The sequence below is a fragment of the Prenolepis imparis genome, unplaced genomic scaffold (genome assembly GCF_030444845.1).
Source record: "Prenolepis imparis isolate NDT839.2.m4 unplaced genomic scaffold, iyPreImpa1.0 SCAF_1, whole genome shotgun sequence".
Classification (NCBI taxonomy): domain Eukaryota; kingdom Metazoa; phylum Arthropoda; class Insecta; order Hymenoptera; family Formicidae; genus Prenolepis; species Prenolepis imparis.
This window is the reverse complement of record NW_028141159.1, coordinates 1975648-1992156: the sequence shown is the minus strand read 5'-3', so window position 1 is coordinate 1992156 and position 16509 is coordinate 1975648. Positions and strand designations below refer to the sequence as shown.

Sequence of the window (16509 nt, the reverse complement as noted above, 5' to 3'; positions counted from 1 at the left end):
CTCTCGCCATCGGCAGCCTCGAGAGGTCAATGCACAATCAAGGACTCCTCGACGAGAATCTGTCGTTACCCCGTTACACGAAGCTCGCCACGAAAGAATGCCTTTCCCTCCGAGAGAATGGGACGAGGAAACAGAGACGGGGGAGCGAAAGAAGAGAGAAAGGGGGAGGGGAGGGCAGGGGAAAAGGTGCCGATGGCCGACAGACCGAGCGAAGTAGATACAGAAGGGGTGGAGGGAACCAGAGGGAGAAGAGAGAAAAAAAAAATCGGGGGAAAAATGGGAAGTCAGTTATTCTTCCGGTTGGCTTGCGCTGCGTACCGTTAGCTATTACTCGCTTGGAGAGAAATATATTCTCCGGCCTTTTCCCGGCCTCACTCATCTCTAATTACGAATCAGAAACAACCCGGTGGGCCGCCGCCCCCGGATCACCCCCCTCTTCCATCCACCCTCTCTTCCCACGGCCCTTTCTTCGTCTTCTCGAGTCTCATCCAAAGGCTCGCGCAAGCAGTAACTTGCCTCGACTCCCCTTTCTTTTATCCGGCCCCTGCTGTGCTGCCCCGAGAGAATTCTTCGCTTCGCTACTTTTGTACGATCTTACCTTCCTTCAGTTCGCGATTTCTCGCCCTATCCCGCTCTCTTCTTTTTCTTTCTCTTTCTCTTCCGCTCTGCGAGAGGAATGGCGCGCGTTATATATTTATGATCGATATTTATATCTCATTATACCGAAGCGTAGAAATGCGAAAATCGTACGGATGACATTCTGTCGCATTAGATTTCTGACTAGATCTTCAAACTGATATAATTTTGACGAGTCTGAAGAAATGTATTATTTCGTCACGCGACACGCGAAAGTGACATGTCTATATTATTCATATATATTTATTCGATAATAACGAAAAAGTGATATATGATGTCGCATGATGCGCATCACACGCGCGAACACGGAGAAAATATTATAATAAGAATTACATGAGTATAATATTTTGATAATCGTGGAACATACTACTTAACATAAATGAAAAAAATATCACAATATTTTTGTTCAATAATATGATATACGTATTATATTATATTATATTTTTACAAAGCAATATTGTAATTATTCAAATATTTTAATGCACAATCATTAATAAACAATAAAACAAGTGTATAATTAAAACATTTTATAGTAATAAATATTTTAATGTCGTTATGTTCCAGTTTTACAATTAATATTGTAAAAGGGATATTTTTTATATAATTTGTACTGTAAAGTTTTCTCTCTCGTATCTTTCCCCAGTATCGGATATATCGAATCCACCGCAATATTGCGTGGACATCAACCTCACCCTTGCGACTTTACGGAACGGAATTAAGACCAAGCTCTTCCCGTCGAGTAGTCCTTGTTAACGATCTGACATTTTATTTCGGAATTTCTCGGGGTCCTTTCGCACGCAACATTTCTTTTCAACAGTTAGTTCCTCGCACCAGTCTTCATTTGCGAAAATGCTTACACGCGACGGTTTTCCTCGTTACGGTTTCATTCCGCCCCCCTTTTTTCCCCATACAAAATTACCCACTTCCGCGAGACTATCGCGATCGTCCCCGGATTTTCACGCTGCGCCATTATGCAAATTCTTTTTAAAAGTAACCGCGGTCGAGCGAGATATTGAGAGACCGGTATAGGGGGAAAACGAAAAAAAAAAAAAAAAAGGGGATTGAATTACCGAAGGAGCAAGGACGGGAGAGGGAAGAAGAGAAGACGGATGGGAAAAGGGGGTGGAAAAAATGCGAGCGCAGAAAAGAATTATCCGATAATGCCGAAGGCTCGGCGGAATTATGAAAGGTGCTACACCTGGCCCGGGGGGGACCCGCCCTCGGAAACCCGGTAGAAACGCAGCCGCTAAATGCCGTGACGGAGCCGCGAAATGCCAGATAAACCGCACACCTTCCGACAGGAAAACCTGTCGCGTTTTGTCTCCTCTCGGTCGTCTCCATGAGAGCTAGATTTCAATCACGGACAACCCCCTCCCCCTTCTCGTCCATTTATCGTTTAATTGGTCGCGTCAAATCGAATGTTTTTGATGCACATTGTAATACGGAATATTTTTTTTTTTTTTGATACTGATATTTCTGAAAGAGCGTTATTGGTATCAAAAAGGAAAAGGTACTTTTGCGCGAATATGATTTCTTTGGGGAATTGATCAAGTTTATTATACGAAAAATAGATAAAATGTCAAACTTACCCTTATCAGGAGGCCAGTTGTAATTTCTTTTCCTATCCAGCTCGGACGACTTTTGCTCCGATCTTCCGATTTCGTTAAGGTTCGACTGGAACTTGGTACCTTGAGGAAAAAAAAGTACAAAAGATGAGAAATATTATCGATAGAAAAAAAATATGATTGTGTGAGAACCATGTCGGCGTAACGCTAACGATACATGGAATAGAAGAGTAGTCTCAATAAAAATATCTTATTGGAAACTTTATTTGCGCATTAATGGCGATTTGTGTTTGCCGGATATGTTACCGAAATGAATTAAAAATCGAATCTCGCCCCGAGACAGGGTAGCGCAAAGTCAGGTCGAGACAGAGGGGATCTAAGAGAGAGATAGAACGGAAGGGGCAAAAGGAGATTCTGTGATTCGCATAGCCCGTGGAACCGCGGACAAAGGGATACGCGACGAGTAGCCCTCTCGACTGAAGATGTTTACGAGCCTGTTACGCATAAAGTGGGTGGCAAACGCGTTAACTAGTATGCAAACTCCGAGTAAACACAATTCCCTTATTCCGCGCCAAGTAGATTCTATCCATGTCACGACACACGCTTGTGTCGCCAGCCCGCTGGTTTCGGATTACATTGCATTCTTGTAACAAAACAGAATTTCCGCGACGAGTATTATTTTGATAAAATTACACAGTCAAATTTTACATATATAGATTATATCTATATGCCGTCTTTGCCGTCTATGTTATGCAAAGTTTTTGCCGTGTGTTTCACGTTACCGAGAAAGACAGACGCTGAGAGAGAGAGACATGAATAAATAGACACTGCAAGATTTAAATAAATATGATATTTAAAACATATATTATTAATATATCTGGAGAAAACTCTTTTTTGGCGATCAAATACAAATTTATTTCGGTACGGCTATCAATCAGTTGATATGTCTTTATATATATATATATTTTTTTTTTAAATTCTAGTATATTTATATTTCTCTAAACATAAAAATATTTTATGAGAAAATAATAACAATTATAAATAGAGATAACTACAAAAATAATTTTTAAATCATGATATTACATAATAAAACACAGATTATTATCAATCATTATAAGAATTGTTAAAAAAATCTATACGATTTTTTCAAGTATATCCATAATTAATATTTTTCGTTATCATAAGATTAAAAATGATCGTTATTCAGTTTCTATGACTTTTCTGCTGCATATGTATATGCGTACGTGTGCGCGGTAAATTGACTAAAGTTCCAACCGATAAACGCGAGTGCGTCTAACACAAGGAACAGGAGATAGCAGGACTCTGGCACAACCTGCGCTTACGGCTTAATTTCGAGTTACCCACGGTGCAAAGCTGCTCGTGAATACCGCTTTGTGTCTTCGTTCGTTCCCTTTCCCTTCCCCTTGATTAGATTTGTAAGTTCACGGCCCCCGAGGCAGAGCGATGCGAGCCAGTTTAGGCAAGGCGAGGAGGTCGAGGAACACGATCTTGGCACGATAGCCTATTTCGGGCAAGGTAATGGGCGATCATGACGGTGTACGGCGCTTGCGCCACCGTGTGTATCCACATGTCCGTGTGTGTGCACATAATACCGGGTAGCTGATAGTACGTAAGGTCGCCACCACGGCCGGATGCACCCTCGGACAACGAGGTGAAACACCGTTGTACCGGCGACGCAATGGATAGGACTAGACAGACGTATGCAAATCTCGGCCAAACATTAGCAGTGACAGTGTGTATCATGCGCTATATACGTATCATGCCGCTGTCTGCCCCGGCGAGGGAGAGGCTGGGGGTGGTTTGGGATGGAGGAAGGACCAGTTCTATAGTTTCCTATATGCGACAATGTCTATCGCGACGCGGGCGGCTGTTTCTGCAGCTATGCGTGGGCGACGACGTATTTAGGGAGCCATATATAGCGACCGATATATGTATAACCAAACGTATATAGCTGCGAGAACACAGAAGCTTATGAGAGAGAGAGAGGGAGGGTTCTGTATAGCAATTCGGAATTTTTTTTTTTTTTTTTTTACGTAACGAGATAGTGACGATTGTGCTGGTAAATTTGAGAGAGAGAGAGAGAGAAAAGATCAAACGAGAAGAGGAATAAATATTAGAATCGACATAGTATTCTGTTTTTGATCTCTAGCCTTTAAAGCTGAACATTTAATATGATAAAATTTTGATCATGGATATTTATTAGAGATTGAGTTCTTTCGTCAGATTGCACATGTTTTGATAATATTATTTTAAATGTATGTTTTTAAGCAAATGATCTCTCTTTTAAAAAATTAAAAAAAATTGAAGAAATTAGTTCTCAAAATCGTGATACTCATTAAAAATTATAGATATACCTATGATAAAAAGATGAAAACAAAAACGAAAAAAATTAGAAATTTATATGTAGATAATGTAATAAATTATCGAGAAAGATATGCTTCATTATCACATTAGATTATATATAATTTGCCGCTGAAAGAGTCACGGGAAAAAAATTTCAAACTTGAATAATTCTCGATACAAACCGATTTAGCATATAAACGAGGCAACGAATGTACAGTCTGTAGGCTTCTGATGAGAAAACTCAATAAGCGGAGCAAGTTCATATTAAAGTCCTGGTAGAGCGTAGCTTTAGCTTGCTGAGGAATAAAGGAGGAATATATGTGTATATCAATTTAAAAAGCACACGTGTCAGGTTTAATGTTTCTTCCTTTATCAAAATACGCGCAGTTAACATAAATATTTACGAAATTTATCTCTAACTCGCGTTACAATTTTACACGCTGTCGGTTTCTCGATAAAATTAAAAACGTTTAGCGTACGACGTCATTAAATTAAATATCCCAATAAAATAAATGTATTTAAATAATTCTATGTATCGTGTAGTTATTTAGAACGTAATCAATGCGCGCTATTGAACGCCGTGAGCTATATATTAAATTAATACGAGAATCTCTGATGCTTTTGTATGAGAGCGCGCTTTAGTAGGAACAGATAAAAAATATTGATAAACGCTTTCAGATGCTCTGACCTGAATTCGCGTGTCGCATATAAAACTGCGATGAAACATTCACCGGTATCATTACGCCCATCTCTGTATCACTATCCCCTCTCTTTCAAAATACGGTCTTTGAAATATCTAAAATAAGAAGAAAGAAAAAAAAAACGCGCGCGAGTTTAATCCCTGTAAAAATTTAATCCCTCGATACATCGGTATATATTTCTGTATCAGACATAATTCATTGCGCGTTGACGAGGTGTTGAAAGGTGTTGTATTTGATATACGTTCAGTCACACAATTTAGTACAGAACGAGAATATCGGCTGTGAAAAAAATATCGTAATTGCATTTATACGAAAATATTTTTTTTTTTGGTCCAAAATAATTTTATTAAAAATTCGGTGCATTAAATATAATTAATGCATCAGGTGGAATTCCGCGCATCAAGTATAATTCGAGTAAATATGTTTCGTGCTCTTGCAATTTTCTACTTTAGGGGGGAAAGAGAGAAGAGACTAGCAAACAAGAGAATAGTTTTCCGAAAAAGTTACAGTTCGATGGTTTATAGTGCCCCCTCCTCATTGATCTTACGTCTAGCGAATCGCGGCGATATTCGTACACTCATTCACGTATACATGTTCGCGCGGATTCGGAAAAGCGGGTCAGCGCGACGTTTAACGTATTTTAACGCTGAAACTGTGTGCGAATTTAACCCGCATTCTGCATTCCGTGAATATTAAGCGATCTGAACGCAAGTGTATACGCGCTCGCTTCTCTCCTGACGAAAACCTGATGTCGGCCGATATTGGAGGGATCGAGCGACAAAGTCAATGCTATACCTTGTGTCCCTTGGAGGTGTTGGCTGGTTGGCTGGCTAACTTGTTCCCCAAGAAAATTAACAGCGGTCTAAGGTCGCGCGCACGCTGTGAGATCTAAACTTATACGGCCGTGTCACGCGGCGCGGCAATATTGCCAGAGCGTGTTGTACTCGTAATTAACGCGTCTCTTTACGATGTTGATTCACGTCATAAATAATTTCGCCGAATACAGGTCGCGCGACAAGCAACGCAACGGGATTTTAACTGAATTCTTCAAGGAGAATATTTGCATTCACTCCGGACGTACGCTTTAGGAAAATTTCACCTTACGTTTATTCGTTCAAATCAAATCGCGCGGTGCTTAACTCTTTTCCGATAAAACTCGTCAAATGTACATTTGTAAGAAATTCAATCTCTCTCTCTTTCGCTCTCTCTCCCTCTCTTCATTCAACTTAATTTTATTTATTCGAAAGAATGTAAGGGAAAATGAATTGTGATTGAATTGCTTTCTTTTTTGCTCCATTCTCGATACCTTACATATATACGAACATATACGCACGCGATAGAATAGGGAACGTGTTAATCGTACGAAGGCACGCGGCTAAACCAATCGCTATACATGCTCTCCCAGAATTACAGGCGGGTAACGCTGCCCCGGGGAATTAAGCGACACCTAAGGGCATATGTGCTTCGGGAGATGTCACGATACCGCGACAATACTTGCTCTGTTTCCCATCGGAACCTCAAAGTGACTTATCGCCGTAGGCCGTGTACGGTCGCTTCTGTAATTTGCCGTAATTCGCGAGCTAAACGAGAGGACGAAAATAGACGAGAATACTTGCGAAAAGGTGCGATTATACCCGATGGCTTAGAGTACGCGAATTCGTCTCAATTTGCGAGCGATCTAGCTACTTCACATTTCGTTGCAAAAAAAAGTTTTTGAAATATCTTTTAACCCTCGATACGATATAGAGGTGCATTTTGCGCGAAAATTGTAAATATCTTTCTTTTTTTTTTGATGTCGTACGCTGCTTCACATTTTGTAACATTTTATAAGCAAACGTACCTTCTTGTGCCGCGTCACATGAATAGCATTATACCGTCTTATACGGAAAGTTAAGATGCAGTGCGCGCTATGTTTAGGTATTCTCAACGACGGATTGTCGCAAGTCACTACGAGCAAATAAGGGGCTGTTTATGCTTGGGTTTCCTTCCGCGCGGAAGGAAACCCGCGAGCAAATCTTCTGTTTAATCTTAAGTGTACACTTGTGCCCTTTAATTTTCAACGATACAAATAACGAGAGAAGCGACGACGGCAAATATAGGCGAGGGAAGGGGCGCAACCACCGGATTGTTTGAAGAACGCATTACAAAAAGCGACGGGTGATAAAAGAAATGAAATAAATTATGTGGAGGGAAAAAAAATGTACTCTCTGTGCGAAATAAGAGGAAGCTGTTAGTGGAATCGCGTAACAAGCGTAGCATGGATATAAAAAAGAGATGCTGGTGGAGCCAAAAGAGAATATAAGTCAAACAGATATGTTAAGGAAAGAAGATGACATAAAAATAAAGTGCTTAAGAAAACAAGAAAGAGAGAGAGAGAGCGAGAGGGAGAGAAATGAAAGCGGACTTGGTTAAATGTAACCAGAAGATAAAAGAAGAGAAGAGAAAAAAAGAAGCGACACGATAAGGGAAAGAGGGATTCTCAGAGTCGGCGGTATTGGGGTGGAAAAGGAGAAAGAGAGAGAAAGAGAGAACGCGAAGGGAGCAAACATTAATGCCACCTTGCAGACCGCAGATGTTGCACCAATTACAAACCCCATCCTTTCTTCACAGCCCGTCCTTCCCTCCCTTCCTCGCAAATGGAGAGAGAGGGAGAGAGAGACAAGGAGACATATGCCGTATTCAAACTTACCACGTTCCGTTCGCTACTTCGCCTTCCCTCCCTCTCAGCGCTTCATCTTTTCGCTCTCACCTTGCTTTCTCCACCCCCTGTCTCTGCGGACGATGACATCGGGTTATACGTGGTGGCAAGGAAGGCGGACATGGCAGAGACATGGAGACGGCGGTGGCCCCCAACGAGACACGAATTTTCGATTAAATTTAACACGGCAAGGCGGCAAAAGGAGGCTAGCTCGCTGCACGCTGCTGTTTTAGGCGGTGAAAGCAAAGTGAGGGAGACAAAGAAAGAAATAGAGGGACGAGAGCAGGGAAAGGCGAGGATAAGGGACGGTGAGAACGCGGACTACACAGTGGCGGCTGATATTATTCTTGGGTCTTCCACGCTGGAGCATTATTAGTTCCGGCGTGTTAGCATACATGAAATATTGATGTTACAGGGATCTCTTCTACCCCAGTCAACCCTGTGTTCCCAGCTCTCTCTCTCTCTCTCTCTCTCTCTCTCTCTCTCTCTCTCTCTCTCTCTCTCTCTTTCCTTCCTAGTCTCTCTGTCCCATCCATCTATCCTTTTCGCTCTTTTCGCGTAACCACCACTCGCGTGTTCCTATTACGAACATCACTTCAGTTACCTCTTTTTCTCCCCTTCCCTCATTCTCTCTTTCTTGTTACTTTTACGTTTATTCTCTCATTTCTTTTATTCTCTCGCTTTAACCAAAGCTTTTTTTGATAGTCGCGGTGTGTTTTGATTTCCTAAATAAATGTTAAAAGAATTTGAAAAGTAGCGTAGTATCATGTTCTTTTTTCAAATTATTACATTTCAGTTTTTAATTTACATAGATTTTTTTATGCTTCGATTAAAAATTATCGATATCGAGATTATATCTGATGCTTATTCAAAACATTACTATTTCTTTTTACAATAATACAGCAATGTAATATATGTATATTACATAACAAAAGAAATATTTGTCTTTGAAATTGTATCTTGTTGTAGACTTTATTTTCATTGCTCTCTCTCTCTCTCTCTCTCTCTCTCTCTCTCTCTCTCTCTTTTATTCTCCTTCTTTAAAGAATGGACTGCTTGCTCTTTTTTAAACCACCCTTAAAACTGCAATCGATTCTCGGGATTCCCTGGTGCATCCTCCGGCTCCAGTTAACATCGAAGTTAATAGCGTCGGAGATTCAAAGTATGTTACTGGAAAATCTAGTTATGAAATGTGCCATTTAGCTGCACGTGATGCTGGGTTGAATATATAAATCTGCTATCTAGGTTGAGATTTTACTAGGCTATAGGAATATACCGATGAAACATTTGAATTTCTCTCTCTCTCTCTCTCTCTCATGTATTCATGAAGAGTATTTTTAACATCAACAATACTAATGATACGTCAAGACATCAATATGCAGAAGTTAAAACAAACAAATTCGATACGTTATTGACATTTCAATTTGTATTGATATTCTCGCGCAGTTTTCACATAAGATGATATTCTATTTAATAGACTTTTTCTTTCATCACTTCTGACATTACGTCAGTTCTAAATTCTGTTCTGTGTCTCGTTATCTTTGTTTCTCCCTTTTCTAAACGTGTTCTTTGAAAGAGAGTGAAAGAAAGAGAAAGAGAGAAAGATCCGAATGATTGATGCGCTCTTCGACCAGAGATCAAGACCGAAGAGAATACTTTTTCCAAATATATTTCAAGTGCTTGTTACTCTTTGCATATTGCGCGACGACTGCATTACTTTGTTGAAATGCAAAATTGCATAGTCAATTTCGTAATTCACGAAATTACAGAATATAGTACGAATACGTTGAACACATAAATGAAGAAAAAAAAAAGGCAAAAAGATATATCATCTCTCTCTCTATCCTTTTCTTTCTCTTTTTTTTCTCTGAGAGTACTCACCTGTCTTGATATTCTTCTCATTATGAATTGTCAGCGAACTTGGATTTCCGTAAACAGAGTTATTCATCTCCGCTATGAAATCCCAATCTGCAAGAGTAAACGTGCGCGTTGGAAAATTAGATTCAAGCGACCGAGAGTACGTTGTGAATAATATCGATTGTATATTATATGGCATCGTATAAAATTTTACAGCGCGAGTTGTGCGATCTTAAGAGCGCGATTCATCAATTTTGCTACGATTTATTATATTCAATCATCGCTAATGCTACGGCAAAATTAAGTTCAAGATCTCACCTTTCTTGACGATCTCCGTGGTAGACGGACTAGGACTGGTGCTAGGTGGTGCGGACACTGCAACAAAACAAGTTTTCCTCTTTAATATGAAGCTCGAATCATACATTGATGTCGCGTATATTTCGCACAAAATTAATTGTTAGAATCCCTTGGCGAAATATTTATACATTCTTCCCGAAAGCGCCTTTATACAAAAAAAAAATCCAAGGGGTGTCTCACTGTGGCAATACATGTACATTTTTTCTGGAATTACTTACGCATTACTTCGCATTACTTCGCATTACGTATTACTTCGCATTGATTTACAATTTTTTTGAGAGTCAAATTTATGATTATTTATTAATATTTCAGATAAATAGGGGTAATAATCGCAGAAAAATAATTTTTTAAATTTAATAAAACAAGTTTTGTATGTGTTTGTGTGTGTGTAAAATCAACGTTTATTCTTGTATGTACTGCGTACATATGCACTCAGTGCTTCGGTAGTAGTGCACATGTACGCGTTCTCGCTTCTTTTATTCGTCTCTTTTTCCATCACGCGAGGAAGAGACAGAAGACTATATAAAAAAAATTAATTGAAAAAAAATACAAAGAACTAAAGAAAATATATAATGACTAACTCTCTAATAAAAATGTATAATATATAAGCTAACTAATATATAGACCTATATATAGACCTATATAACATGCTACCTAACTAAAATATATATATATAAACACAACTCTATACAAATATATGTATAACAAAATATTATAATTTATAAAATCATTAATAATTGATCAGATCAGTATTAAAAGTTTGTATTTTGTGTTTAAATTCGTATAAAAGAAATAAAAATTTAATATAAACATATAAATAAATTTTTATTAAAAATGTTTTTAGTTGATTTTTTAAAAATTTTTGAATTTTCACAGTTTAAAATAATTTTTTTTCATTTATTTTTATTTATAATCGGAAACGTCTTGTTATATATTAAGTATTATACATATAGGGATATCTTAATTTGGGTGTTTCAACTAAAAAAATATTTGTATGATAAAAAATATTAATTTTGAATTTTTTGCATAATATGTATATCGATTACATAATTAATAATAATATCTTATAAATTTATTTCTCTTAATATCTTTCTCCATTTTAATTGCATTTTTCTTTACTAAATTAAAGTTTTAGTACTAACACTTAAATATATTGTATTTTATTTGAAAAGAGTTGATATTATTTTCGATGAAATCAGAAACGATACATAAAATTTTATAAAATGTTATTACATATCCTATAATATTCTGACATTTTGCAAAACTTCTAAATAATGTTTATTTTAGTAAATAAAGAGGAATATTTAATTGGAAAAAATGCAAGATATGAAGTAATATATAGAGTATGCAAGATACTCTATATATTACTTACTGTATTTGTAAAACAAAAAATTATTAACAAACATATCGAATTACTTTAGAATTACATGGAATTACTTTAGCATTACATGGAATTACTTTATATTATCTTATATTGCATAGTATTACATGGAATTACTTTATATTGTTTAGTATTACACGTAATTCCGTCGCATTACTTATAATTACACGGCGCATTACATGGAATTACTTGGAATTCCCGATAATTCGCAATACATGTACAAATTTTTGGTGAGTGAGACACCCCTTGAAAAAATCCTTCTTCATTTATCATTCTTTTTCTTACAATTCTCGTGAAAAAAAAAAAAACAATTATTTTCAGTGTGTTTTAGAGAGATTTACTCTTTCAAACCTTCACCCTCGATTTCAATCAGTGCCACACGGATCATATTTTTTTCCATGCGTTATTAATTTGCTTGAAACATTTTTCATATATATTTTTCATGCAGATTTAATAAAAAAGTATTTAAGAGCTACATATATATGTATATAGCTATTATTTTAGAACCTTTGAACTTTTTCGAAGAATTCGAAAAATTACACACACGCAATAGTCACGAAATTAATATATAAAATTAAAAATATTATATCCGCATATATATTTACATGCAACCCCTCTTGCCCTCCTACATTGGGCAAATTTCGCACCCCGCGCTGTTATGGATCGCGCCACCTGTTACTAACTTCTCCCCTAGAACGTATTAGCCACCGTAGCGCCGGCCAAGCCGGCCAAACTCTACATCATATTTTACTCTCTCGGTACGTACTACATGCCTTTTCCCCTCCCGTCCGCTTATTCGCGCTTCTGTGTAACTTATTCGGAGATATGTACCTGAATAATTATCCGTAATTTCGTTTGTCCTTGGCGAAAGTGTCATTGACCGGATTTACAACTAGCAGTAATTGCACGTACGCGGACAACTATAGCATATAATCTTTGCTAAACATTGATGAATAGGATTGAGATGAAGGAAAAGTAGGAATAAGAACACTTATATAGTTTCGATAATATGAAACCTATCTTTTATACGTGATATTTTTCTCTATCGATATAACTTTAATTTTTAATTAGCATTAATTTTTTCTAGTTTTTAGATGAATTTTTGAGCGATACAGAGAAAATAAATAGGTTCTTTTCAAGTCGTGTTGAAATATAATATCCACTGAAACAATAAACACAAATGTATAAAACACAAAATCAGAAGAATTAAGAATCAAATTTGCGAAAATATATTGTGTGCCTTAATATAAATACCAATGAATCATAAATTAAATATTATTCATAGAATTGAATAGCTTATATCTTGCACAAAAAATTGCACAAAAAATAGACTATATTTTTTTAGATCATTACTTTTTTATCATGCAACAAAGAAACTTAAGAAAATGGATAATTATTACAGTTTTTTATGCTCTTGATATCAGCTATTTATAGAGACCATAGGAATTTTTCAATTTAAATATGTAATTAGAGAAGAAATGTTCGATATATATTGTTCGTGATTTTCCAGTAATTTAATTTATATGAATTTATAACTTTCTCATAATAGACTCAATATTTAATCACGAAAATGATAATAAACTTTAACCTTTACAGGAAAAAAATTTTTTTTTTTAGAAAAGTTGCAACTATGTATTTAATTTTGAATGAAACGAAAAACAGTACGCTGCATTACATGCCGCAGCTGTAACATGAGATAAAATACGTTAAAATAGCCTTTATTGTTTTAATGTCGTTTTTCTCAAAATTGTATCGTGATTAAGTATTTTGAAAGCTGGAGAATCGTGTAGTCCGTATTATTAATATTATATACTATGGAAACTATAATTATTATCCCTCTATCTCTGAATTTAGAAATTGTTATTTGCGCTCAAACTGTGTGGTGATTTTAGCGATGTCTTATGTATATTAAAATTTTAAACGGTCGCGTAATAAAACAGACAATTCCAATGATTGGCGGACGCGCACATCGAACGAGGTCATGGCTATTTGTTACGAGCATATCTGAGCGATTACCACGTCGACAGAAGGTGGTGGAAAGTGGCACGCGATGCATACTGCGCGAAGATGCGTTTCTCCCCAAGGTAAATAGGATAGGGATGACAAAGTATGCGCCTCGGCAGACGTGTTTACACACGCGAACGTAACGCAAATATGTAGCCGCCGTCTTTTCTGTAAGATAATACCTAAATGACTTTCAACCTGGTTTCACCCGGTCGCGGCTACGATGTTTGCCGCAAAAATTAGAACAACGCGGCATGAACCCCCCGTGCGGCTTTATCTCGCGACATTTATCTCTGTACAGGATTCGCGCGAAGAGGGTGCAGTGGAATTAATAATAGTTTCATCGTGGAAAATTGGAAGAAGAAATCGCGTTAAATTCGCGATTATCGCACTGCGATGCACTCCCACACACAAGTGAAAATCAATACTTCGATATACTATACGAACGAACAAATTACATTGTTGGAAATTGTCATCGTTCGCGCGTCATCATGGTTATTACGAGGGAATATTATCCAGTTTTATAGATATAAATATGGCACGCGCGGTGGATAAAATTCATTTATCACTTTTGCAAGTCACCGATGGAAGGCAGAAAGATTAAAGCTGAGAACGCAATGAGGAAAAAAGCGAGATAGCAGAAGAAAGTGAGAGAGCGAGAAGGGGGGTGGCGGGAGAGGAGGATGAAAGAGGGAAAAGAAAAAGAGGCGCTGCCGGGAGAGAGAGAAAGAGAGAGAAAGTAAGGCAGCGACTTTTCACCTTTGATTTATCGCGCTAACTTTTATTTTCCTCGGGAGATATTAAAACCCGTTGTCCTGCCCATTTAGCTTCGTCGGGCTGATTGATGATTGAACCAGTTAACGTGACAGCGACGAATCAACTCTCTCATTATGCCCGATTAAATATGAACGTGTGATTTCACCGAAATCTCGAAATTATATAGCGAAAATCATATGATCCGGATTTGAATAGAAGATTCCTCGATACACATCATTTATAACCGCATCAATCAATAATAGCTATCGCAAAATTATAATGAAAATTTCATCAACGAAAAACACGTTTGCGCAAAAATATTTTTGAACTCGGTAACAATTTAAAGATAAACTGCAGCACATCACATAAAATATAACGGACGTATCGTAAAAAATGCAAGAATCGCAATTTTCTTTCTTGAAAATTTATACCTCTCGAACATTTACATGTAGCAATTCGACTTATCGTCGCTAGTGAGCGAGGAGAACTCATTAAAATCTTAAGACGCCTTAATTAGTCTAATAGTATCATCCCTTTTCATCGGTACGTCACTAACGCTCCGTTTCTCCCTTTCCCACCGGCTCATCTGCCTGCCATCCAATTTCTCCTTCTGCGATTACAGATGAAGATGTACGCAAGACGTTCAAATATTGTTTAGCGTAAATGTTATTCATTGCGCGGTAATTGTCAGCGTATTCTAGCGTGTTATGAATTACACACAAACGGGAAATCAATGACTTCATTTGCATAAACGTCGGATATACCGTGTAATAAATTTAAGGTATCAAAGAGAGATTAATTTAGGTAAGGGAAGCACGTTAGAAAAATTGAAAATAATTGCAACGATGGCATGTTTCAACAAAATCATAAAGTTTACAATATATAAAATTGGAATGTCTCTTCAAATACAATTTTTTAATCAATTTAAAAATGATATTTTCTTGATATTTTCTTGAAATATCGAGGACGACTACGGCTTATCTATTTTTAATTTTTAACCTTCGTAAAAATATTAGTTTCTAATAAAATTACTTGAGAAAGTCAGCGAACAATGTAATATTATTAGTTTTTATTTTCTCGAATTTAATTCACCAAACGTTCTCCCCGCGTATTTTCATCGTTAATTTATCAAAAATTCACGTGTTTCCTCGATATATTATTTTATCGTGGAAAAATAAATTTTCAATCGATCCTGAAGAGTCGCTAATGAACACAGGCGGCGATTTCGCGACGTTTATCCCGCGTGTTCGTAACTCGTATCGCAGGTTGTACATTTTTTATCGCCTGTCGTAGCGCGCATCATAATTAAACTAGGCGCGGGGTCTGAATTGTAAATCGCTCGGGCTCGGTGAACGTGTGCGGACGCGCGTTTAGGATTGCGCCCACCAATCGCCGCCATTATTGCGGTCGGACCGCGATCATTAACTAAATCGACGACAGATCGACGTAGGAAATAATTTGCCGTAGGCGTCATCGAATCTCGGCGCGGCGCGACAAGCAGGAAATTGCCAGCTCTTCGTTGGGTTACGATCGCGTAACCCAATTCCGCGGCAGACAATAGGCCAACGAGGCGCCTTTGTCAGCGGCCGCCGCTACATGTCTGTTGTAATTACTCGTGACGAAATCCCTTATACTAACGTATCGATCCAAGACGCTCGACCGTTTGATCCAATTAACGATAAGGCCGAATATATATACACACACACATACAAATTCGCATTAAACACACTTCGCCGGGGGTGCATCTCGGTCCCTCTCACACAAACGCGCGGAGTCAAAGTCCTCTTTGATAATTATCGACGTACGATCCGTCACATTAACGCATCGATCCATTAACCTGGCGTTAGCTAGGTGTGTCTCAAGGCGGATGTTGTGACGATCCTCCTTGATATCCCGCGGGATTACCGAGCCAGTGGTTGTGGAATAGAATCTCTCCCCGACATCCCATACGTGATAAAGGGAGCCGATTGGGAACGAGTCATATGTGAAACGACTCTCTCTCTCTCTCTCTCTCTCTCTGTCTTGACAGGTCCGACGACTTTCGCGGGAGAAATCCTTTTACGACGAGTTTCGCATTTCGTCGAGAGAGAGAGAGAGAGAGAGAGTTTCTGAGTAAATAGACTCCTTAACGATCAAAAGGGCCGCGGTATGTTCGGTAACGTAGTTATAATTCTATCAGGGCTGCCCTCG

General features: G+C 37.9%; 2 protein-coding genes across 3 annotated transcripts in view; one reads left to right on the top strand and one right to left on the bottom strand.

The window, feature by feature from the left end:
* The window catches only part of LOC145941638 (synaptogenesis protein syg-1), a 273743-nt gene that overhangs the window by 12518 nt on the left and 244716 nt on the right, over positions 1-16509 (top strand). The gene's annotated exons all lie outside the window — the stretch shown is intronic.
* Positions 1-16509, bottom strand: part of LOC145941649 (limbic system-associated membrane protein) — a 203006-nt gene that overhangs the window by 3186 nt on the left and 183311 nt on the right. The window contains 3 exon segments of the mRNA XM_083047852.1: positions 2226-2324; positions 9846-9932; positions 10140-10196. Coding sequence (XP_082903978.1) covers positions 2226-2324; positions 9846-9932; positions 10140-10196 — 243 coding nt within the window.